Source organism: Cetorhinus maximus, chromosome 2 (genome assembly GCF_964194155.1).
Source record: "Cetorhinus maximus chromosome 2, sCetMax3.hap1.1, whole genome shotgun sequence".
NCBI classification, from domain to species: domain Eukaryota; kingdom Metazoa; phylum Chordata; class Chondrichthyes; order Lamniformes; family Cetorhinidae; genus Cetorhinus; species Cetorhinus maximus.
In genome coordinates, this window is record NC_135880.1 from 196,229,917 (window position 1) to 196,256,655 (window position 26,739).

A 26,739-nucleotide genomic window follows, 5' to 3' on the forward strand; every position below is an offset into this window, starting at 1 on the left:
GTGCTGTTTTCTTGCTCTCCGACTGAGTCCAACTCATTGTCTTTATGCTCGATAACATCAACTTCTGTTTCCATATCTATCAGACGTGCATTCGAGGACTTTCAGATTGCTGAACTAGCTTTAGGTCTACCACGACCTCAACCTAGTGCATGACTGCAACCTGGAGCATTCCAGTTTCCTCTACTCCTGCGGGCCAGCTGGATATACTCTCCAACAGGCATTGCCTGGAAATGGGGACTTCTAAATAGTTGGTTGTAAATCAGTACACCAAGGTGGTAGTATCTTTCGCTCGGCAAAATCAACATAACTTATGTGACCCATAGAGTTCCACTTAGACAAAATCTTTGATACTTATGTCATTTGGACGTGTTTTAGGAATCGGAGCTTATGCACCCTCAGTAATTTAAAATGAAATTACATATTCTTATTTCATTAGCGTGATTGACCGGAAATGGGGGCTTTTAAGTAGCCTCCTTCCACGTCAGTTTATTGCCTTTCTAAAAAGCTTGGCCTGGATTTTATTGTGGCTTCAAGGTCAATTTCTAAGTTTGTGCTATACCCACAGTGATGAGAGAGTTTCTTTAGTTCGAGAATGTAGTCTGCAACAGTCTCATTTGGCAACTATTTCCTTTAATGGAATGCAACTCTCAGTGCAACCTCATTCTTAGTTGTGCCATAATATGAGTCCAGAATATCATTAATTTCTGCATATTCCATTGATCTAGGGTCTCGTGGGCAAAATTGGGTAAAACAGCATCAAAAGCATCTGGCTCCATCATGGTAAGGAAAACATTTACTTTATCCTCATCTCCTACTTTATTCTCTTTCAGGCAAGTGTAACCTTTGTTCGTAATTACACCAGTCCTCGTTGTTAGGTTGAATTCCCCGATTGTCCACAAATATGTCTTCAGTGCCAATTTTTCAATTATGTACGTCCTGACTCACTGTGTACCTTAATACAATGAGCACACGGAGAATTCTTTCAAATTGTTCAAACTTGTTCAAAATCAACTTTAGAACTTTCAAAAATGTGTCACAATGTTCTTCAGTCCTTAATTTCTGAAATGAAATATAAAAGAAAATCCTCTCTCACACTTGTCACCATCTTTCTGTTGTGTATTGCGCTGAGTAAGATTAACACATGATCAACTGCAGGCAGACATGCAAACATTATTGAACTAACTTTATCAACACCTCTCCAATATAGAGGGCAGCAGAGAAGGCAATGGCCATCTCCAACAAAAGAGAATCTAACCATCTCCCTGACATTCAATGGCATTACCATCACTGAGTCCCCCACTATCAACATTTTGGGAGTTACTATTGATGAGCAACCAAACTGGATCAGCCATATAAATACAGTGGCTACAAGAACAGGTCAGAGGCTGAGTTACTCTGCAGAGAGTAACTCATCTGCTCACTCACCAAACTCTGTCCATCATCTACACGGCACAAGTCAGGAGTGTGATGGAATACTCTCCACTTGCCTGGATGAGGGCAGCTCCAACAACACTCGAGAAACTCAACACCATCCAGGACAAAGCAGCCCGCTTGATTGGCATCCCATCCACCACAATAAACATTCACTCCCTCCACCATCGACGCACAGTAGCAGCAGTGTGTACCAACTACAAGATGTACCGCAGCAACTCACCAAAGCTCCTTTAACAGCACTTTCCAAACCCATGACCTCTACCATTTAGAAGGGCAAGGGCAGCAGATGCATGGGAACACCACCACCTGCAAGTTCCCCCTCAAGCCATACATCAACCTGATGTGGAAATATATCGCCGTTCCTTCACTGTCGCAGGGTCAAAATCCTGGAACTCCCTTCCTAACAGCACTGTGGGTGTACCCACATCACATGGACTGCAGTGGTTCAAGAAGGCTTCAAGGGCAGTTAGGGATGGGCATCAAATGCTGGATGTGCCGCCCACATCCCATGAAGGAATGAAATAAAAAAAAATGCTGAGATCTTGCAACATACTACACACATCATAAGAAAAGTCAAGATGAGATAAAGTCATTTGGCCTTTGGATGTCTCATCATTTCAGTTGTCTAAAACAATAGTCTTGCATCCAAATTACAGATTGAGTGAGAATCGAGATCATGTCTGGTGCCAGCTTATCGGTGAAACACCCAGGTCAAGGATAGAACAGTTGCACAGTGCTGCGGGTTGTCTTTCCTTCAGGCTTTTTATCGTGCCTTGGATGGGCATCACTCCACAACCAGGAGGCCCGAGAGCAACCAAAAACTGAGCCTCATTAATATTAAAGCGGCAATCTGGCTCTGCTTGTCAAGCAGATTCCTGTCTGCAACAAATGAATACCAGCCTTGCTGGCAAATTAAATTCTGGTGGAAAGTGGGGGAATGGGGTGTAGGAGAAGCGACAATATGGTGGGGGATGATGTCACTGTCATTTTTAAAGACTTTAAAAACAAACCTTACTTATTTGGTGGTCACTGATTGTAACACAACTGTTTAAGGATCATGATGGATGGAAGGGAAGGTCGGGGGGGACGCAGACCCAGCTTCTGCTCCTCTCAACCCAAGCCTATTGGAACAACTGAGGCCTAAAACTGGAACTATCATTTACATAGGGGGGGGACCTACTACCTGCCTTAGGTGTTCATCCTGGATGCCTGCAAACTTCCTTTAATCAACAAGGCAGCACCGATAATGCAGCTTCACATCGGGGGAGATGTTGCACCCTGAAGATGGTCCTTTTTTGCCTCTTTTCTCTGCTGAGAAAACAGACGCGATGAGGACCAATATCTACACCCTATGCTCATGCCTTCAAAACCACACTCCCAAAGGATACAGTGCATTCAAGAGAGAAGGGGAGAAACTAAAAGGGCCAAGCAAAAACTGACTGAACCATTCAAATCCAAATTGCGTTAAATATTAATTAGGTGCCCTTCTCCAGGACACAAATTGGTTGCTTCTGATTTTCTCTTCCCATATGGCTATGGGTAAACTACATGTCAAGCTTTCAATTATAAATGAGAATGTCCGACTTCCTATGTAAATGCATCATGGGCAGAATTTTCCATTTGACGTGCGGGAGGGTGGGCCCCACACGTCAGCGCTTAAAATGACACGCGGTGACATTGGGCGAGTGTCCCAACGTCACCGCGATATTTAGCTGGGCGGATGCGCAATGAAGCGCGCCGCGCGCCCGCCATTAATTAAAGGGCTTGTTAAGGCCCTTAACTTGGCAATCGGCACCGATTTTCAGGCGCCCGTGCGATCTTCAGCTCAGCACACGGGCAGGCGGGTAAGTAGCTTTTTAGCAAAATTCATCCACGGGCGGGATATGTGGGCTCAGTGGGGTTGTCAGTGTTTGATGTGAAGTATTTATTGCAGAAAGTGTTTTAAACTTGCCTGTGTGATCGGTAGCAGTTCAGAACGAATTCCAGAAGCTTTCTCTGTACTTTGAAGCTTCAGCTCACCAGTCTGCAGTCAGGAATCTTTATCGGGCCTGCAGCTTTCCAGAGGCCTCCATTTAGCCTGGGTATGGGTTCTGACATCTCCACTGGAGGCAGCTCCTCTGAGGAGGAAGGGAGGGCTAGAGTAAGGAGGAGGCCAGGAGTGGACAATCAGCCACCAGGGGAGCCACCATTGGGAGGCCAGGCGCAGGCACAAGGGGTGCAGGGGCACAAGGTTGTCCAAGGTGGAAGGGGCCGCAGAAGACCCCACCATCCTGCTGCCAGGGTATGCAGGCGGTGAAGCAGCTACCTCAATATGACTGAGGTGCAGTGCCGAAGGAGGCTCTGACTGTCAAGGGAGACAGTCAACTACATCTGGCAGATGAATGGCCCTGAGATCTCCCCTAACAGTGTGGGCGGACACCCCATGCCAGTGGCTCTGAAGGTCACAGTTGCCCTCCACTTCTATGCCCCTGGCTTCTTCCAGGGTTTGGTGGGTGATCTTTGTGGTGCCTCCCAATCAGCTGTCCACACTAGTGTCAAGCAGGTCACAGATGCTCTGTTCAGGCGTGCATTGACCTTCATCCACTTCCGCTGCGACCAGGCAAGCCAGGCACAGCGAGCCAGAGGCTTCGCGGCCATTGCTGGCTTCCCCCGTGTCCAGGGTGCTATAGACTGTACACATGTGGCCATCGAGGCACCATCAGGTGAGTCTGGTGCCTTTGTCAACAGGAAGGGCTTCCACTCCATGAACGTGCAGATAGTGTGTGATCACAGGATGCTGATTCTACAAGTCTGTGTAAGGTACCGAGGCAGCTCCCACGACGCCTACATCCTCAGACACTCCCAGGTGCCGGGGCTGGGTGACAAGGGCTATCCCCTCAGAAGGTGGCTCATGACGCATCTCCGCCATCCAAGAACAGAAGCTGAGCAGCGGTACAATAGGAGCCACGCCTCCACAAGGGCTGTGGTGGAGAGAGCCATCGGTCTTCTCAAGATGCGCTTCCGATGCCTGGACCTCTAAGGGGGCGCAATCCTGTACCCCCCAGATCTTGCGCTGGAAAGGAGAGACATGGTGGACGATGAAGACCTTGACGCAGTGGATACGGCTGCACACGATGAATCCAGCAGTGGCTCAGAGGATGAGGAAGCACAGGGCGATGATGAGGGGCAGCACGCCGACCCGCTACTACACCAAGGAGGCAGGGACACCCGGGACACTTTAATCCAATGAACCTTCAGCTAGCTCCACACACATGGATCAGCAGGACCAGCATTGCCTGGCGCTTCCACATGTGGCACTTAGGTGCTACATCTTCCACCTCATCAGCTGCAACTAAGGGCTTAGTACAGAAACATCAATGTCCACTCATGATATGTCTGTGAAACAGACAAATGCAGCACAAAGGAAACACCCTCAGCCACGGTCAGAAATGTGGATTTTATTCCCATCCATCACATGGTGCCACAAAATCAAATCAAAACGTTGTTCCAACGTTAAAAAATATAAATTCCCTAATCTCAGGCCAACACAGAAGCACCAGTGAGAAACCCGTGAAGTGCCTAACGTGCCTTATGTTTTCGTTTGCGGGTGCTACGTCTTGGTGCCGCCCCATCGCTCGGAGTGGCTTGTGAGACAGCCTGCTGACTCTGCTGTCCTGTTGGCCTCGATGACCTTGGCAGCCGTCCTCTGGCCCGTGGAGCCTGTGATGGCCCCGCCTGGGAGGGAGTGGCCAGTTCCAGAACTGGCATCTCCCCAGTTGTCGCAGCCTCAACGGATGCAACGGTCACTGGCAGAGGGGCGGAGGAGCTGCTGCCCTCATCTGGAGCCCTGAGAGGAGCTCACAGCGACGACAGGCAGCTACTGTCCCGACGTGAGGACACATTGGACCTCCCTGCTCACCGCAGATGGATGGGCAATGAGCTGGGACACTTGGTACTCAGACATCTCCCACATTGTGAATGACCACCTGTGGCCAGTAGCGCTCTGAGGGCTTGCGGGTCCGAGCATAACCTCAGCAGAAGCTGATCAATCCGTTGGAAGCCCCTTTCCATGAGAGTCGCCAATCTCTCAATGGAGGAAGCCTGACGCTCTGCCCTGAGGTTCATGCCATCACTGACACTCTGCCTGGATTCCTCCACCACAGAGACCAAGTGAAGCACACTCTCATGTAACACTCCCAGATGCTCCCGCACCTCTGGTTGCTTTTCCTGCAGCTGCTGCATGGCAGACATCTCCAGAGGCACATCATCACTGCCAGTCTCAGCATGTGCCTGGATCCCTGCAGTCATTCCGCTGTTGGCGCCATCGGCACTCTCTGTCTGTGCCATCTCCTCCAGCAATTGTGAAGTGTCCTCTCCACTGTGACCCGGGACACTAGCCGATATTACAATTCCCACCGATGTGGTAGTCGCTGCGCTGGTGCTGCCTCGATGAAATAGTGTGACACTCGTGACAATTGATGCCCCTCAGGTGTGGAAGGGGGCATCTGGATGTCCTCATTGCGGCCATGCTCTGGTGATGCTGAACTTAACAACAAGGACAGTGGATCAGTTAGCATTATCTCAGTAACACACTTCATCCCTTTCCCCACCTGGCTCGTAATGCACTCAACCTTCAAGAACCTAAGGAAGACGAGCATTGGTGGGGTGGTAAATAGTCAGGAGGAGGCCCAAACATTACACACGCATACAGACAGGCTGGTCAGATGGCCTAAGGAATGCCACATGGAATGTTATGTGGATAAGTGTGTGGTTAAGCACTTGGGCAGGACAAACAAGGTATGGGAATACAGGAGAAATGGTAGGACCGTGGAAAGTCAGGATGATTACAGGGACCTTGCTGGGCAGACCCGTTAAGGTAGCAGAACAGGAACATAAGGCATTTAACAAGATAAAAGCCAGACTTGCCTTTATTAGCCGAGGAATAGAATGTAGGAAAAGGGAGGTCATGTTGCAAGTGCAGAAAACTCTGTCAAGGCCACATCTACACATCTGCGTCCAGTTGTGACCTGCGCTTCATGGGAGGGATGGGATTGGAGTGGAGAGAGTGCAGAGGTTCCTGACCAGGATGCATGCTGGCCTGGAGAGTTGGAGTTATGAGGAAACATTGCATACACTGGTGACATTTGCTGTGGAGCACAGGAGATTGACGGGTCACATTATTGACCTTCATACCGTTATGAGGGGCATAGCACGGGTGGACAGAAGGCAACATTTCCCCTTGGCGCAGGGATGACTAACCTGGTGGCATTTATTTAAGGTGAAGGGCATGAGGTTGACAGGTGAGATGCTGAGGACCTTTTGGACAGAGTAATGTGGGACGCAGTGGCTGAAAGGGTGGTGGAGGTACAAACCCTCTTAAGATGCAATAAGTATTTGGATGTGCAGCAGTGATTCCATGGCATGTTAGGCCATGGGGATAGTGGTCAGAAATGGGATAAGGCGACTTTGGAAGGTGTTAGAGACGCACATCCTCAATGGGCCGAGGGACCTTTGTGTATGACCCACACGTCTGACTGTATCAGTCTGTGAATGAGCAGTGTTGCTGCATTAACGATTGCAGCAACCATCAGTGGTTTGGATGGTGGGGAGACAGTTCAGATGGGATTGTGGGCCTCAAATACCTGGCCGCTACACCCCAGCCTCACCGACACGTGGACCTGGGCATATGGTGGGTTTCCAACTCCAGGGCCTGCTGTTCGAAACGGCTCAGGATGACGAGCTTGTACATGTTGTGCGCATGTTTCTCCTGCGGAACAGAGAACGCCATTTATTGGGGCTGATCGCTCATGTACTCTGCACAGGCACGCCGCACCCCAAAGGGGGGCCCTCAAAGGCTAAGCCTATCTGCTGGGTTAAATGACCAAGGCCAACATGGTACTCACCCTTCCAGAGCGCAACAAATCGTTGAAGCGCTTACGGCACTGGATCCACGTTCGGCGCGCCACATCCCTGGAGCTCACCACCTCCGCCACCTCCTCCCAGGCACACTTCATCACATGGGGGGCCCTCCTCCTCCCATCCTGGGGAAACAGGACCTCTCGCCACGCTACCACCTCCTCGAGAAGGGCAGCAAGCCAGTCATCAGGGAAGCGAGGGGCACATTCCCCCCCCCCCCCCGCCCCTGCTGGCCTACCCTGCAGCCTGCCCTCCTCCTCTGGCCTTCCCTCAACATTGGCCTGCTGCGCAGACCCCATGTGGTGCCACCTGCAGCTGGCCATGGCGAACAGGCTAAAGGAGGCTGCCAGGCCTTTTTTTTATACAGACTGCCGAGTCCCCATTGGACCGGACGGTCTGTACATGCCCGCCGCAATTTTAAAAGTCCCGCTCTCCATGGGAGTGTGAAATGCGCTGGGCAAGCATTAATTGGCCTGCCCGCGCAAAATGGCGGCGCGGCCCCGACTGCCGGCGGCGATTGGGTCCGCGGTCGTCTCCGACAGCTTCAGCTCTGCCCGAATGCTGAATGGAAAATTTAGCCACATGTTTCTATTATAAGATCTCACCAGTGAAGGCACTGTAGTGTTTCAGTTTTAAGTTCTCCAGCAGCTAGCCCTGTACTGCAGGGAAACTCCTGTGCTCCAACTAATTACATTTCTTTCTAAATTTTAATTTTGAATAATATCATGACTGAGATCAGAGCATGTAGAGTCAAGAAGCAAGGAGCAGAATGGATACAAGCAAAGCAGAAAACAGCGAGTAGGTGTTAAGGCTAGCTACTCCGACTGGCAACAAGAGGGAAGTTGGGTTCCACAGAGATAGGTGCTGGGACCACTGCTGATCACCATTTACCATAGTAGATGTGGACTTAAATCAGAAGTACAGTCTCAAAGTCTACAGATGATACATGATTTGAAGGTACAGTCAATTACCTGACAAATTATTGGAAAACATTAACAGACCTGCAGAATGAAGAGGTAAATAATCACAGTATAGATTAATATGAGGTGGTGAAGTTTGGTAGGAAGAACAAGGAGTCACATACTCCTTGGAAAACAAGAGCCTAAATGGGATAAAGGAGCAAAGGAATCTAGGGGTATGGATGCATTAAAATTAGTGCCACAGGTGAGTAAGGGCATAAAAAGAAATGGAATTCATTTTTGAGAGATACAATTGAAAAGCAGAGAAATTATGTTAAAACTGTATCGAATCTAGGTTGGACCATATAAGGATATAGAGGAGGCGCAAAAAAGATTGACAAAAATGGTGCCAGAACTGAGAGGATATAGCTGTCAGGAGGCTCAAATGAAACATAAACATCAGCACAGTCTAGTTGGGTCAAATGGCCTATCTTAGCGTTGTAGTAATTCTGTAAAAATATGTACAAAATCTATGAGGTAAAACTTCCAAATTTGGTATGGGTGTAAAATGAGTGGAAGGAGAACATTTTCTCTGTTGATTTAGTTAGTTTTTGGTATTCCAAACTCATTTCTTGGCATGGAACTCACCCCCCTGAGAGATATCACGGCGGTACTGATTCGGCTTGGCTTTCTTTTTGGCCCTGGCTTTCTGGCTGGGTGGGGTGTTCACACTGCTGCTCCCCATCATTGGGGTGTGTCTCGTCTTTCCTGTAAATCAGATAAAAACAATTATGGGCTGGAAACGTCCACCAGGAGCCGATGTGCAGTTGGAATGGAGAGTGAGATTTCTCAGGATTACTGGAAGGTTGTCGATTAAATTTGCACGTTGCTTCACTGCAAGTTATAAGCTGCAAGCATTTTATTCCCAAAAGTGCCGTTGCATACACAGTATGATCCCAGAAGCCAGATCCCTGAGGATCCTTTCCCCTTTCTGTCCCCTTCATTCCCCTCCTCACGGTGCTAACTCTTGCTGGACCTGTTACTGGAGGTCTCTGCCCTCCAGTACCTCAATCAAGCACCTTTTCCCCACAATGCTTCGCGTCACTGAGTCCAAGAAGGGTATTCAACAATGGCGGGCACTGTGGTCAAGTCTGTCTCGGTCCTCAGATGCGGTCCACAGTCAAGCAGAAACTGGTTAGGGACCAGGAGCAGGATTTTTTTTTATTTGTTCATGGGATGTGGACGCCACTGGCTAGGCCAGCATTTATTGCCCAACCCCAATTGTTCAGAAGGCATTTTAAGAGCCGACCACATTGCTGTGGGTCTGGAGTCACATGTAGGCCAGACCAGGTAAGGACGGCAGATTTCCTTCCCTAAAGGACATTAGTGAACCCAGATGGGTTTTTTACAACAATTGGCAGTGGTTTCATGGTCATCATCAGACTTTTAATTCTAGATTTTTATTGGATTCAAATTTCACCATCTGCCGTGGTGGAATTCGAACCCGGAGCATTACCCTGGGTCTTTGGAATACTAGTCCAGTGACAAAACCACTATGCCACCTGGATGATATCCCCCTTTCCAATACCATGGGGTCTTAAGGCCAGTTATAGTCATCCTGTTGCTGCTTTGGTTATGGTCAGTTGACAATGACCAGAAATGCGTTCTACGCACATAGGTAAGTACCACTCCACTTACTGGAAGTATATGAAATGGCTATTTCCAATGTAGCATTTAAATAATGTCGCTTAGTGTCAAGATAATGAAATGGGTATCAAATTATTGAGTATTTTTCTCATCTATCCTCACACTGGATTCTGTTAATTTTCCAAAACCCTATGTTTTCTTCCAATACAAGGTGTTAAAGATATTTCACTGCAAAATGTTGAGCTGGAATGTTGTTTAAATATCCAGAAAACACTGCACATTATACCTTGATTACAAGGTTGGAGATTGGAACAGAGCTGATGAACCTGATCTATAACATCATCAGACATCGAGTATCAACTTGTGTTGTATTTCACGCTAGTTTCCAACTCAGGGCCAGTCACATACATCTCGTTATAACAAGCAAAGAACCGGAATATTGGTATAATGTCAGGATTTGGAACACTCCACCTCAAAAGGCAGTGGAAGATGATTCCATAAATAATTTTAAATTGAAGTTGACAAATACTTGAGGATGAGGAATTTACAGGATTATAGGCAAAAAGCAGTTGTGTGGGACTAAGCTCGACTGGACTGTGAAAAGGCCAGCACAGTCATGATGGGCAGAATAGCCTCCTTCTGTGCTGCAAGTTTCTGTGAATGAGATTTGAGTGTATGTTAAAGAATGCCCAAGATCTAGTTTGTACCAGCAATTAGGTAACGAAGATGCGGCATGAAGCATGTTAAATGGTTATGAAGTGGGAAGGGCCACTTCAACTGCCTTTAATATCCTTTAATTCAGTTTTTGAGTGGAAGCACTGGGCTTAGTGGTCTCCCTCAGCTGCACAGTGAGTAAATACAATCCATGATGCAGCACAGAGCCAAACAGGAAGGTCTTGCTTCAGTGCTGGGATGTTTCAATTAGTTTCAGGAAACCCAAGCTATAAAGGGAGAAAAATGTCAAGGAGCATGTCTGTTAGCAACTATAAAAACATCCCCATAGAAGTGGGGACTAGGTGAGGATTGGGTTTGGCTCAACTGTGATGCCTTCCATTGGACAATAGTCTACCAACTCTCACCATCTGAGCTCAGACATGAAGAATGGTCATTGGAGTAAGGCCCTGGAGGAAGGCTATTCAGCATAGGACCATATTCTAGGGCGGGACATATCATTTTCAGAGGAACAGGGGACTTAGTCCGTGATGTACCAGTCTGCAATTGAGCATCAGGGTGGGGAGCTTCACTTGCAGGCTAATAAAACTCAGGACTGATCCTGGCAGAAAGAGAGCCACATCGAGCAGTGATCACCAGGTCCTCACAAAACAGCATCTTCAATATTAAATAAGGTGCAACATTTCTAAAACTGGTTGTAATGTTAGATCTCAGTTATTCTCCACCATTGCCTGCCCCAATCAACGTAATTATATTCAATCAGTGTCACTTAAACATCTGTTGAATAACTATGATGCACACATGTGCGAAACATCTGTTAAACAGGTGCCTTCATTTCACCCATGCACTTGCCCATTTGCTGACATTTACTGGTGTAAAGTCCCTTCTTTTCCCCTACCCATGGATGTGTGGTCAAGCCTCACCTGCTCCGGGCACATTGATGTTCTCGGTGCTTATTGCCGGTGTTTGGCTCAGGTTGCGTTTGTGCCCGTGCCGATGTGGGCCAGCGGATTCCACGATAGCGTCTTCATTCCCGTTCACGTTTTGGTTGCTCTGCGATGGTGGAGGGGTCGGGGGTCTGGGCAGAGGGACTGGTCCCACTGGGAGCCGCCTGAAACAGGAGTGTAACTTGCATTAGTAAATGGCAATTTCACAAACCCCAAGTTCCCACCTCCTCTTCCCCCACAACAGGTAAATGTACCAATTCTGTGAACAGGCCTGGCACAGCCTGCCCCCTATCATTTTGCGGTAGTCTCCTGCCAGAGCTACAGCAAGAGACTGACAAAATACTCAACCCCACTAAACAGAAAATTTAAGTCTATGTCTTCATCTGTTCACTCGGTTATTGTGGGTTAATCTCAGGATTCATTGACTTCTTACTCTAGAAGAGATCTTGCTGGAGGCAATGGCTCTTTGTTCAAAAACATTTATTTGCATGCTGACTATTTACAAAGGTTAAATAAGACCAAGACATAGCTGGAGCTACTCTCCGAAATGCTTCCCACTCATCTCATCTCTCAGCAAGTGACATCACTGTGACAAAGCTCCTTATGCACATGCTCAGTAGCCATCATTAGAGTTAACCCTTTACTCTACATCTCTGAATCTTTATCCCATATTATTAAACACACATTCTCCTAAACCTCCCCCTCTCAGTCAGAGATTGACGCTGCCAGTACAAGAGGCTGTGTTCTCGACTCTCTTTGAGGACGTATAGGACATATGCTTTCCAGAATCTTCTCTTTGGAAGGCACCACCTCCTCAGGCGAAGGTTTCTGCTTCTGGTCTGCAGTATAAAAGGTGATGAACAGAGATTTTACTTTTCTTCTCTTTTTTTTCTTTCCCTTCTTCTTGGTATTTTGGGGCAAGATTAGACTGCTGGCTGCTCTTGCTTGAAAGAATGAAGCTCATTCAGCTCCTGTGAAGATATGTACAGCTGTAGAGGGACTACAAACCTCTACTACAAACTAAGTATTATGTAATGCCTCATCCATGAATGAATCAGATGGACAAAGAATATTCTGAAGAAAAAATGATGACTGTCCTGCTAATACTGTAGGAATTTATTTTTCTGTGGGCAGTGGTTCAGCTCACACTCTGTTCGGTGAGTTTGCTCCTCAGCAGGCCTGAATATCTTTGGAGCTTCATCACAATATAATGTGTTTTCAAAAAGCAAGGTTTATGATCTTCTCCTGCGACAAATCATCAATATCAGTGGCATCTTGGTTATCATCCTCTTCCACTCTTTCCTGAAAGAGCAAATTAAGGTCCAGGATGTCACCTTGCAGCCTGTCAACGTTGTCCTTGGTGCACCTGTCTCCCGCTGTATCTAGCATCACCTCGAAGAGAAATAAAAGATTTATGATGTCCTCCCGTGACTGTAAAGATGGAGATTTATCTATGAAGACTGATTCACAGCATTCTTAGCCAACTTGAATTTCTTGAATGGAGGTTCCTTTAAAAGGTTTATCCTTCTGTTTTGTAAATACAGATTTCCTGGAGTGACAGGCCACTTTAAGATAGCCTAACTTTCCACAGCTATGGCACTGCACAATTCAGGCAGTCCCGTCACAGTGAGGACATTAGAAAATAGCAGTCGGCGCCTTTTCAGGCTGTTTCCCTGGTTGCTGCCTTGCTAGACTTTCGATTTTACAACCCACAAATTAAATGACTTCATTGGGCTGTTCTTGGGAAATTCCCCTCGCATCGCTAACAAAAATCTCATTCTGCCTTTGCTCTTCGACCTGTCTGGCCAGTTGTACAGCTTTGCTTAAATTTAAATCTTCCCGAGATTGTACGAAGTCAGAGAGATTCTTATCTAAATTATCAACGACTATCTCTGATCAGGTCATCTTTTCGTGTTCCATACTCTCAATTTTTGGCTAGGTGGTACAATTCATCAATGAATGAGTCAATCCCTTCCCCCTTTTTGACTACGCTGATTAAATGTTGCCCTCTCTATGGCAATAATTTTATGAAGACTGAAGTCTGCTTCATCGTCTGCTATGCTCCCAGCAGTGTATAACAAAGTGCTACCTTGATCTTTGTTCTCTTTATTCACAAGGCTTAAAGCATTGTGGTACCGGGCAAAACATCTTTGCCAATTTTCCCATGCTCAGCTTATCTAAATTTGGAAAGGATTCTGGTAGGGGAAAAGTGGTAGCCATTTCTCATCCTAGGTTGGAGTTCTCTTTTCCTACGCTGCTTGTCTTGCCAGTTGCTGGGCTGCCCTCATTGTTTTGTTGTCTCCAGTGTGGTTGCTGGGTTGGCCTCAAAGCTCTTTGCCCACTGTTCTGCCCTGTTGCTGGGCTTCACTTCAGGATTTTTCCGCCATTTGCTACTGTTCCTGTGTGGGTGTAGTCACTGCTGCCACCATCAGTTATTGTGGGATTATCTCAGGATTCATTGGCTTCTTACTCTAGAAGATATCTTGCTGGAGGCAATGGTCTTTTGTTCAGCACCAATTATTTACATGCTGACTATTTACGACGGTTAAATAAGACCAAGACATTGGTGGAGCTACTCTCTGAGATGCTTCACGTTCATCTCCTCTCAGTGAGCGGCATCACTATGACATACCTCCCTGCACATATGCTCAGTAGCTATCATTAGAGTTAACCCTTTACTCTATATTCACTAACAGAAGAATCCTAAAAACATACATCACACAGTCTCTTCAGCTCACAATGTCTGTGTTGGCTTTAGTAAAGCTATCCAGTTAGTCCCACCAACACCACACCCCCACCTTTCTCCTACACAATTTCCTTTTAAGAGTTACTATTGAAAATGCTTCCACTATTCTTTCAGCCAGTGTATTTCAGATCATAAAAAAAGTTCACCCCCATCCCCAACCCCACCCGATTATTTTGTCAGTTATCTTAAATCTGCAACCTCTGGTTGCTAACCATCCTGCCATTGAAAATAGCTTCTCCTTATTTACTCTTTTAGAAGCCCTCCATGAAATCACCTCTTTAATCTCCTCTGCATTATATGTACAGAAGATATTCAAAAATTGTTTGATTGGTCCGGGATTGAGAATCAATAGTCAACAGCAGAGTTATAGATGGACTAGGCCATGGAGAGATTTGAACAGTGAAATGCCAGCATTTAATTCATTAAACTATTTTGTGTGATAATCAAACCTTTGTTTCTCTATTTTATTCTTAAGCTCTTAATTATTGCAGTGTAAACGTTCAACATTGCACACAATATTTACAGAAACCAACTTGTAAACCCACTCACCGGGGTAAATGTGGAATCTCGAACTGATGCAGCCTTGGAATGTCCTCAGTCATCCCATGCCCCGTTGATCGTGCCTCTTCCCGAGGTGATGGTGTTAGTGTCGCTGTGGATTGCTGCCCATATGAAGTAGCAGGAGATGATGCCTCTCCGCGAGGTGGTGGAGGTGGGCCTTCCTCCTCATGGGCACCTTCCACTAAGTAGGTCCTCTCAGGGAGTGGCGGGCACCACTCGTCAATGCCAGGGCTTTAAAAAGATGGGAGCGGAACTTACTCTCAAGGGAACAAACTGAAGGGGAAGTGTTTCTCACTCATTCAATATGATACTGAAATCACTTGTCATTGCTGACTATACCCCTTTAAGGGTAGTAGTATGCCAGGGATTTCAGACTGGTTGGAGCCACAGACCTGTGCCCACACCCGATTGTTGATCCATTCCCAACCCCGCTACCTCTCCCCACTGTAGACAGGCAGGAAAGCATTAATCAAGGGGTAAAAAAAATGTTGAAAAGTGTGATCCCAATTCCAACCCACCATCATTATATAAACAGTGGCGATATGGGTCATCGCTAAGATTCATACTATTGGCAGATGGGGGCCTATAAAGAAAAGGACTTGTATTTATATAGCACCTTTCACAGCTTCAGAGCATCTCAAAGTATTTAACAGCCAATGAAGTAATTTTTGACGAGTAGTTGCTTCTGTAATCCTACATAAAATGCAAAGGTTATGACTTGATTCCGGTGTTAGTGCTGGGATTGGAGCTCATGGAAATTGGACCTCATTGTTCATTGTCTTTGTAATTACTTTCTTTTTCAGATATCTTGTGCTCATGATCTAACACACCCTGGTGACCTCTCTAATTATAGTTACCAACATGAGGCCAATCGGCAACAAATTCTGGCCTACTTTGTGCTTTAGGCCTGCAACCCGAGGAAACTTGGTTGAGTTGGCACCAAAAACATGGAGAATCCTCAGAATTAGGATAGTGGCATTGAGGCCACAATCAGATCAGCCATGATCTTACTGAATGGCGGAGCAGGCTTAATGGGCCAAATGGCCTACTTCTGCTCCTAATTCATATGTTCAACAAGGCCCAGGGGCGAGAGGCCCTGACGTGCTGAGAGGTTCCCGAGTCCTACACTTGAGCGCATTTATAGTGAACACTCTGGTGTCACACCACATACCCATACTCCAATTCCTCTTCGTCCTCATAAGAGTCAATATCGACACTGGGTGGAGGGGGTGGTAGCAAATCTGTCCAGTTCATGGGTGGGGCTTTCACTGGCTTGGCATTTAGTTTCTGCTTCCCAGATTTCCCACCTGTGGAAGGGAGAACGCAGGTTAATATATCCAGCTGACATTTTCACCAGCGATTGCCTGATCTGTTTCTGGTTTGGATTAGTCTGATTGTTACATGTTATTTTTCTGATCCTTCCACTCCTTCAGGTGAGACATTTAAAGGTCCCACATCCCTGTTCCAGTTGATGTCAAAAACCCCCATTAGAAGAGCAAGTGGATTCTGGTTACTGACCAACACACCTCAACTAACATTATACAGTAACCCAGCCAGCTGTCTCATTCCTGATATCGGATATTGCGGGTGCAGAATGATTGCTGCGTTTACCTACAAAACAATCATGGCAAAAATACTTCGTGGAAGCCAACATCTCCCAATCCTCCTTAGACACAGGGGAGGTGCCAGAGAACTGGAGAATTGAAAGTGATGCACCTTTGTCCTGAAAAGAATAAGGATAAGCTCAGCAGCCACAGGCCAGTCAGTTTAAACTGGGTGGTGGGAAAGCTTTTAGGAACAATGACCCTGGACAAATTGACAGTCAATTGGACAAGCATGGATTAATTAAGAAAAGCCAGCAAGTACTTGTTCAAGGCAGCACATGTTTAACTAACTTGATCAAGTTTTTTGTTGAGATAACAGTGAAGATTGATGAGCTTACTGCAGTTGACATGGTGTATATGAACTTCCAAAAGATGTTTGATAAAGTGCCACATAACAGGCTTGCCAGCAAAGTTGAAAATCATGGAATAAAAGGGATTGTGACAGAATAGATATGAAATTGACGGAGTGAGAGGAAATAGAGAGTAGTGGCGATCAGTTTTATTTTCAGACTGGAAGAAGGTATATTGTGGGATTCCCCAGGGCCAGTTTTGGGACCACTGCTTTGCTTGATATCCATTCATGATCTAGGCTTGGGTGCATAGGGCACAATTTTAAAATTTGTGGATTACACAAAACTTGGAAGTACAGTGAGCTGTGAGGAGGATAGTAATAGACTTCAAGAAGTCATAGACAGCTGGTGGAATGGGTGGGCACGTGGCAGGTGAAACTTAATTCAGAGAAGTGTGAAGTGATACATTTTGGTAGGAAGAAGAGGAGAGGCAATAGAAAATAAAGAATACAATTCTAAAAGAGGTGCAGGAACATAGAGACCTGGAGGTTAAAGTGCACAAATCATTGAAGACGATAGGACAGGTTGAGAAAGTGGTTAAAAAGGCATGTGGGAACTGGGACTTTATAAAGAGAGGCATAGAGCAAGGAAGTTTTGGTGAATCTTTATAAAACACTGGTTTGGCCTCAACTGGACTACTGCATCCAGTTCTGGGCACCACACTTTAGGAAGGATGTGAAGGCAATAGAGAGGGTGCCAAAAAATTTACAAGGATGGTTTGGCTGGAGAAGCAGTGGTTGTTCTCCTTCAAAGACAGAAAGTTGAGTGGAGATTTGATAAGGGTGTTTAAAATCATGAGAGCTCAAACAGAATAGACAGACAGAAACGGCTGCCATTGGTGGAGGGGTCAAGAGCCAGAGAACAGCAATTTAAGGAAAATGGTGAAGGAATCAAAGGTGACTTGAGGAGAAACGTTTTTACGCTGTGATTGGTTAGGATCTGGTATGTCTACCTGAGAGGGTGATTCAGTTGTGGCTTTCTAAAAAGTATCGATAAGCACACGAAGAGAAAAACAATTAAAGGTATGGGGAATGGGGCTAACTGATTTGCTCTTTCACCGAAGTGGTACTGACATGATGGGCCAAATCGTCTCCTTCTGTGCTGCAACCATTCTATGACTGCTGGAGAGACCTGAAAATCCCACCCTATGATTTTAATCACTTTCAGGTATTTTGTTGGCATGACAAGGCACTATCTAAATTAAGGCAATTTTTTTTGGAAATTAGATAAGGCTTATTTTCTCCCTCTCTCTCCTGTGGGTGCTGACTCATGCTTGGGTTGGTACTCAGCGCTCCGACAGCCACCCTACCCAAGTGGCCACTTCTCATTGGGCAATAGATTATTTGACTATCAAGAGTCTGATGTCCACACACACACACTCACACAGACACAATATGTACATATAACAAAGAGCACAGAGACGCAACAGACATGCACTCAAACAACATGTACAAGCAGCTCACGGATACAACAGACATAGAAGCACACACAACACACAAGTGCACCCATAAACATATACATAATGAATGTACTCACATTGTCCCCTCAAAAATTCCCTGGGGTTTCGACTGTCTCCCACCATTTCCCAGTTGCTTTTCAAGGGGAAGATCCTCTTTCCAAAGGAAATGATGGTAAGAGGCAGGGGCAGGACTGTCTTGGTGGAAATTCCTGCTTCTTAGGCTGGACTGGGACCAGTCATATCAGTGGAGGTTGGTAGGTCAGTTTAGGTGAGGTGTACGTGTACCAGACTCCACAAAGCCAGTGGGGCCTAGAGCAGGTAAACAGCCCTGGATAATTTTGAGACCCTTGTTTCTCAAGAGTCAGTACATCCTTTATTTGAGACTGTGCTCTGTTGACTACATAAGGAGTGGCATGGAATCTGATCTCACCATTGCCACCCATGCTCTGTTCATCTGTCTATGGAGCCAATTCAAGCATGTGCACCAAAATTCCAGCCATGGTTGAATTCAGAGGGTTCGGTTGAACCAAGCCAAATCAGCTGGGAGGCTCCCTCTCCCACAAAAGGGAGTAAGGCTTTTTCAAATAAAAATTTGAAGTCTAAGATCGATAGATTTTCACTCTCCAAGGGTATTGTGAGCTAAGGTGGGTGGGTGGATGGAGTTATGATACAGATCAGCCATTGAATGGTGAACCAGCTTGAGGGATTGATTGGCCTACTCTTGTTCCTATGTCCCTGCAGCCTGACTACAAAGCTGCGTCAGTGGAAGCGAGTGGTAGAATCTTCTAGCGTGTATGCTTTGAGAAGGCACAAGGGGGATGGGAAATGGTGGGAGGGATATTAAATAGTAAGACATCCTGAACAGGATTGCCTGCTTCAGAACTCATCACACCCTGATTTTTCTCATCACTAAAATTCACTAGTAGCAAATTGTGGGCCAACCAAGTGCAGGAGCAGAAAATCCCAGGTTCTCTAATCCAAAACGTTGACGTTTTTTCTCTTTCAGATGTGGACGGTTTGAACAAGTTTTTATTTTAGTTAGTTATAGTTTGATTAAATGATGCCAACTTTCAAACATCTTACCAGCTTCTGGCCTGCTGCGTTCAGGCTGTGAGTACTGGGCATTGGAGGGTCCAGGTTGGAGGCCCCAGTGCCCATTGACAGGGTCTGCTGTGTATTGGTTCTGGACTCCGAGTGGCACCACAGGTGTGCTGGCGTATAACGTCGTCTGCTGAGCATTGAACGTACGCATCTCGTCACTGGCCGAATCAATGGTGCTGTAGATAGGCCCATCTGATACCATCGTTCCAAACTTCTCTGTCTGAGCAATGTAGTTGGAAATGCCAGCGTCTGGATCGAGGTACACACCAGATAAAACATTCAAGCACAATGAGGTTTGTCAATAAGGCCCAGAGGAAGCGCAGGCTAACAGAGCAGAAAGTGCTGATCAATAATTCACTCAGCTTTTCTTAATGTGAATGACCTAAAACTGTTCAAGACCATTGGGACCCATCAGATCAGTGAAGGTCAGTATATCAGATTACTTGATGGTACAGGATTGCATGCAAGGCTGATGCCCTGGGGTGTGGCCCTCAAAAGTCATTTGTCGAAAATACCAGGCTTATGATTGGCCTAATGCTGGGAACATGACAGAGGGAAGGTACATGGAAAAATTTAGTACTGAGGGAGAGGTGGAGGCTTGGTGATGTTATGCAGGTGGAAGTAGGTGGTCTTGGTAATGGTGTGGATAAGTGGTCATCTCATGGTTAAAGTCAAGGTAGTGATCAATCTTATTGAGTCTCGGATTGAGCTCACCGAGGACAGTGGAGTCAGTGGCTGGGGAACAGAGTTCATGGCGAGGACTGAAGACAATGGTCTCCATGGTAGGAGGAAATTTCTGCTCATCCAGAAATAGGAGGAGGCCAAGGATAGATACTGGTGAGGTGGTGGGGGGAGGGGGGGTGGGGGTGGGGGGAGGCGGGCTTCTGCAGGTAATGGCATGGGATTGGAAGAGAAGACACTGCAGATTCTCTGGCTACCAGTGGACAGATAAGAATGGAAACGGGCCATCCAGCTGGACAATTGTGGAGAGGCATTGGAGGTCAATGCTGTGCCTAAGGCTGCAGACAAGTTGAGAAGGATAATGGAGAATAGTTAACTGGGGTCACAGTCACAGCAATTGATTTATGAATTTGATGAGGGCTGTTCTAATGCTGTGGCAGGCGCAAAGCCTTGGGTAAAGAAGTTCCTCCTGAATTCCCTATTGAACTTATTGGTTAGTATCTCATATTTATGGCCCCCAATTTTGGATTTCCAACAAGTAGAAATATTTTCTCTATGTCTACCCTATCAAATACTTTCATAATATTAAAATCTTTTACCAGTTCATCCCCGAATCTTCTCTTTTCTAGAGAAAGCGCCCTAGTCTGTTCAGTCATCTTAACCTTAGTACTGAAAACCATCTTTTCAATAATATGAAGACAAGGACTGTGCACAGTATCCAAATGTGGTCTGACCAAGTTCTACACAATTTTAACAGAACCTACAATGCTGTACTCAGGGAGTGCTGCATTGTTGGAGGTGCGTGAACATTAATCAAGGTCCATCCAAACTCTCTCCATTCTGGCATTTCCTGTGGTATGTTAAAGATCTCATGGCATTGTTTGAAAAACACTGGGCAGTTCACTCATGTTCTGGTCAGCTTTATTCCTTTAACTAATGCTATCAGAAAGATAAATTCACTGGCTAACCACCTCAGTAACTGTGGAAGTTTCCTGTGAGCAAAAATGCCTGGTATGTTTATTCACATAACAACAGTAACTACACTCTAATGGAATTCGTCTACATGAAGCTCTGTTCAAGGTGTCTCTATGAGAGTTTACGGCAGTATACAAATGCAGGTTTTTCAGGCTACGGGGCCTTGGATCATAAGCAGCATCTGCTGAAAACTGGTTCTGGTTCCCAAATAATACTATGAATATGTTGACATACAATACGAAAGGTTGACTTTACCTTTCAATTTACCGCTCTCCTCGAGGAAGATAGGCCTCAATATTAAACCAGCTCGAGATGGGAAGGATAGAATTATGGGGGAAGAGGGTTAAAAAATTTTAAAATTGGGAACTTGTCCCCAACTCATCCTCAAAGGGTGGCATAGTTCATGAGCATAGTTAAATCAGGTTCTCACAGTGCAATTGGGAGCCTGAAATGAATTTAACAGTTGCCGGCCAAGTTGCCCTGTGCTTGTGAAAACCAGCAGGGACATGGAGGCAGGAGCTGCCAGCTACAGAAGGGAAGTGCCCCCTTGTCCCCTGGCCTTGATGTGTTTTCCCCTTGCTGATGTGCTTTCCTGCACCCTCCCCATCTCCCTGCAAATATTCGCCCAGGAACTCTGCTCAGCGCCTCACCATAGCATCACACCCAAGAGTGAGAGCTCAGCACAGATGGGGCTGCAGGTACGACATACGCTTGGCTTTGGTAGAGCAGTGGTTATTTTACTAACCTAGTAATTTAGAGACATGACCTAATAATCTAGTAGAACGTTGAACACCCAGTGCAGTGGTTTGAGAATTGGGATTCAGTTCAAAACATCGGGAAATAAAATGCTGGTATTGGTAAAAGTGACCTTAAAGCTATTAATTTAATTATAACCCGGCTAGTTATTGCTTTAAATCCCAACCAATTGATTTGTCCTTGAAGGTAACCTTAAGTTCTTAACTGATCTGGCCTATATGTGAACCCAGTGTCTCACACCAAAATAGTTGGCTCTTAACTGTCCACTGAAGTGGCCTCACAGCCACTCAGTTGTATCAAACTGTGGAATCATGTAGCCCACCACCAGCTTCGTAGGGTAACTAGAGATGGAGAATCAATACCAGTTTTGCCAATGACAACCATATCCCAAAAAGACATTTTTCAAAAGGCTTGGTAAAGCAAAATGCACTAACATGTGACACCATTTCTATTTGAGTAATAGCCATCCATCCCTTGACTGACATGTGCGTATATCATTTCGTTAATTGCTTGAGAAAGAAACATGGAGGTGTGATTCCATGAAGCCACACTCCCAGCGAGGGGCTGTGTGCATAGGGAGCGCGACGAGGAAAATCAAAAAAGCTGACATCACTGGTGCATTGCACACAGCACCAATATACTGGCTAGTGTCTACTGGATATTGCATTCAACACCCACACACACACAGAGAGAGTTGGGTGACAACAGATACTTTGTCTCCTCTCATTGGCATTCAGCAAACTCCAGCGCCTCACTCACCGTTGTAGAATCGCTCGGTAGCGTCATGTTTTGCCATACAGGAGCTGGCATTGGTTTCCTTTCCGTTCCCGTTCCGCATCAGATTGGTGGCTGGCCATGAGTCTGCCAGCCAGGGATAGTTTGTGACGTTTGCGTTCAGGATTCCTGGCCTGGGAGGACACATCAGGAGGTGAACACTACAGCTCAGTATCACGAATTAAAAACTTCGGCATGTAAATATTTTTAAATGAGTTGATTATGACTTGCCTGCTGCTTGTAATACCCGAGGCCTCTGCGTGTGGAAAAGCTACTGTGGGAAAGCAAAGACCAGTTAATCCTTTACAACAAACTGCATCCTTAAACCATAATGGAGACATATAACAATAGGACAGATAAAAGGACATCAAGTTCACCTCATTATAGTACTGACTGCAACCTTATACACGGACCTCTCAACCCTAGTACTGCTGCTTTCTGGGAGAGGCAAAAAGAGAGGAAAGAAAAACCTGTGGTCAATTCATGAAGAACCCCGGGAATTGTCTTTCCAACTTCCAAGAGTAATTAAGGAAAGTTAAGGAGTCCATGTTAATCCATGGCAGATCAAGACTTAAACTCACTCATAATAATAATGGTTAAAGGGATGAGGACCTTCAGTTAAGTAGTTAGATTGGAGAAACTGGGGCTGTTCTCCTTGAAGATGAGAAGGTTGAGAGAAGATTTGATAAGAGTTACTCAACATCATGAGGGGCCTGGACAGAGTAGACAGGGAGAACATGTTCCCATGGTTGAAAGCAGCGAGAACCAGGGGACACAGATTTAAGGTAATTGGCAAAACAAACAACGGAGACATGAGGAATAACTTTTTTACACAGTGAGTGGTTAGGATCTGGAATGCACTGTCTGAGTGTGTGGTGGAGGAAGGTTCAATTGCAGCTTTCAAAAGAGAATTGGATCATTACCTAAAGATTTGCAGGGCAGCAGGAAAAAGATGGGGGAATGGCACTCAGTGAATTATTCTTACACCAACATGAAGTAACACCCCAAAAAGCTGGTAGCTAGTGCTGGGATATTACATAGACCGTTTTTTTTTCATATTATAGTATAATTTGGGTTTATATTTCCTATTGTGTGTTTGATATTTATAACCAACTGCAAAGGTGCTTTCAGGCCTGAATTGTCAGGGCTTGTGAGTTGGACATGGTTGAGATTTTGGACTCCCCTGTCTTTTAGAAGAGTTATCTTATGTAATGAAAATCACTACATTTCCGCTCTTTCTGTGTCTGGACCCAGCCTGATTGATCTATGTTAATTTATTTCTCTCTTTTTTTTTTTGCTTACAGCAGTTCTTTGAAAAGAAAATCTATTTTATTGACCAGCTCTCTCTGCAAGGTTGACAGGCAGCCATTTTCTCATCAGATTTCCAAACAGCTCAGCTCTCCCAGCGTATACTTAATGCAGCATCACAAGGGTGTACAATACACTGAATAAAATTGATCTGACCGAGGGCTACCATTCCAGATAAATCATTTAATTTAAAAAGACAGCCAGGAATTAGTTTGCAGCTCTTTTAATAGGAGTGCACTGAACCTCTGCAGTTGAGATAATTTTCTTGTGTCTGTTACAAACAAAACAACTCATCTGGATGTGGTTGTGTAAAAAGCTGGGCAGAGCAATGCCCTTATTGAATGGCTATGTCCTTTGGAGTTTTGTTGCTTTCCTTCACAATCATAGCCTTTGTTCCTTTGTGGACCACAAGGCAATAGTTCAAAATATCAGAGAATAGATAATGGCTGCATAACATACCTGCTGGTGTGTATGCAAAGGAAGCTGTAAAGAAAAGAGGGAAGAGGATCGTCAGCAGATGGAATTAACACTTTACATTCTCTGTGTCATCCAGGCCATGCTGTTAATTGACCATATTCATGAGGGAGCATCATGGTCATCCCCAAATATGGCCTCTGATCTCTATTTTGACAGGATCGGGTACTAATCTTTATAAAACTACTGTGCCATAGACTGAGCGAAGACTCTCAGAATTTGAATTTTGAAAAAAAAACTGAACATATCTTGTCTGAGCAAGGGAGGGTCAAAATTGGAAAAACAAAATTGCTGATATCCAATTTTTTTTTTCAACTTCAGGAAGAAATTGCAACCCAAGCTGTGCAGTGACCTGTGCCACAGATGAAAACAGTCCGTGGGTCAGTGCCTGAGATTTCCCACATCTCGCGACCCCAATTCAGCTGCACTTTAAGAAGTGTTATGAAGGGGAAAGGTTCTTCCCCACTAGAAGGGGAAATTTAGCAGGTGTGTCCTGAGGCAGTCTGTTTGGGCAGTTACACGTTGACTCAGCTGAAACATGGTGGCTGAGAGGGAACAAAAACTATTTTTTTTTAAACCAAAAAGTGGCTGAATCTAAACAGGCACAAATAAGAAATGCATGGAACTGCCACATGACTTTGTGGCCCGAGTTACTCAGTAACTTGGAGTAATTCACTGCAGTGCTCCATTCTGTGGCAGCAAAGGTCAGCTGGACAGCTCACAGTCAGCATCTGAAGAATGGGTCCACTTACCTGGAGGGTGATGAGTTTAGTTAGTGCTGTAATGGAGGAGGAAGAACAGATATTGTTCAAGCATTATAATTGTGAGATTGACATTGCTGTGGTGCACAGAAAGACTCCCATTCGACATCTTGCTCCTGCCATCAAATGCTGGAATTAAAGTGGATGACATTGGAACTAGCTCTGCACCCACAGGCACCAGTGATCCAAGTTCCCAGCGTAAAACGAAATCTCCTCCAGGCTTACAGTGAAGTTATGACTCCAGCGCAGACAGATTTTCCATCTTGTGCCACTGGGAGACCCTGCTCATGGTCAGCAACCTCCCCTAGTTACAAAACACCTTTAGGTAAGTTCCAACAGCAGCAACCCATTCAGCTCAGTGCTGATATTAAACCACATTGATCAAATTGTTTTGTGGTCTTTGCTTACTTAATAGATCTTAGCTGGGGAGGCAGTACATTTAGCCCTAGCCATATGAGGACAAACTTGAGGGATAGCCCTCCTACCCTCCATGATTGAAAGGCCTGCCGCTTACTGCCACTGCTTAGACTGACACACACAAAATGGTGACTCTGTTGAGGCAGAAAGGGGCCCATGGGGAGGTACCTTATCGTGAATCAGTGCCTTCAGGAAAGGAGGGAAAGACCTGAGGAATACACAAGAGCAAACAAAATACTGTATATAGAGCCTGCTGCCACTGAAAGTTATCAGACATAATGAAGGGGGCCTAAGGAGGTACTCACTGTAGTAGAGGCAGGTGGGTGGGAATATTGCACCTGCCCCCTGTGATGAGGTTCAGTATATTAAGTATATTAAGTCTATACCGTACAATGGAGATGTGGAGGAGACATTACACCTCTCCATGATCTCTCTAACACACACTGGCTCCCGTTCTGGCAATGCCTTGATTTTAACAGTTCTTATCATTGCGTTCGTATCCCTCCAAGCCTTATTTCTCCATGCATCTGTAACCCCCTCCAGTCCTACAATCTTGCGAGATTCCTGCGCTCCTCCAAACCTGTCCTCTTGCCCCTGATTTTTGTAGCTGCACTCTTGATGGCCGTGCTTTCGATTGCCAAGGCCCTGAGTTCTGGAATTCCCTTCATAAACCTCTCCACCTCTCTTTCCTTTAAAATGTGACATGAAACCTACCTCCGTAAGCGCATGCCTAATATATCCCCATGTGAATCGGTGTTATATTATGTCTGATAACATTCCTGTGAAGTGCCTCGGGGCAATTTACTATGTTACAGGTGCTACATAAAGACAAGGCGTTGTTGTGGGTTTCCTTCTCACCAGTGAAATGACTGAGTTCCTTCCTTTTCTTTCTTCGGCAGTAGAGCCACACACTGAACCCCATCAGAATCACCCAGCACGCCCCTCCAATGCCAGCGATGAACGCTGGTTGCTTCACCACATCCGTTATCTGCTCTGCCAGGCTGACGTTCTCATTCTCCTCGACGGGAACTGGTTCCTGGTCTGAAGTTGGATCTGGGGAGAGTTGAACAGGTTAGAAGAGGCTCAAAAAGGTTGACAAAAATAAAGCAGTTTTTATATAAATATATATATATATATATACTAAAAATTCAGGTTGGAAATTCACCTTGGGCAGTAATGTGAAATGAGCAGTAACAAATTGTCCACCCGTTTCACACTCCACCAGCTTTTCATTACTGCCCGAGATGAAATTTTTTGCCCAATCCTCTGTCTTGAAAT

General features: G+C 45.6%; 1 protein-coding gene across 4 annotated transcripts in view; it reads right to left on the bottom strand.

Annotated features, from left to right (window-relative positions):
• robo3 (roundabout, axon guidance receptor, homolog 3 (Drosophila)) overlaps window positions 1-26,739 on the bottom strand; it is a 554,342-nt gene that overhangs the window by 25,463 nt on the left and 502,140 nt on the right. For 3 of the 4 annotated variants that reach the window (XM_078531579.1, XM_078531575.1, XM_078531578.1), the window contains exons 17-25: window positions 26,320-26,514; window positions 24,269-24,292; window positions 22,733-22,775; window positions 22,487-22,635; window positions 19,298-19,564; window positions 15,973-16,108; window positions 14,790-15,032; window positions 11,471-11,658; window positions 8,877-8,996 (exon numbers count right to left, since the gene is read on the bottom strand). In XM_078531579.1, the coding sequence (XP_078387705.1) occupies window positions 8,877-8,996; window positions 11,471-11,658; window positions 14,790-15,032; window positions 15,973-16,108; window positions 19,298-19,564; window positions 22,487-22,635; window positions 22,733-22,775; window positions 24,269-24,292; window positions 26,320-26,514 (1,365 nt within the window). The remainder of the gene's footprint in view (window positions 1-8,876; window positions 8,997-11,470; window positions 11,659-14,789; window positions 15,033-15,972; window positions 16,109-19,297; window positions 19,565-22,486; window positions 22,636-22,732; window positions 22,776-24,268; window positions 24,293-26,319; window positions 26,515-26,739) is intronic. The other variant, XM_078531576.1, reaches the window with a different exon arrangement.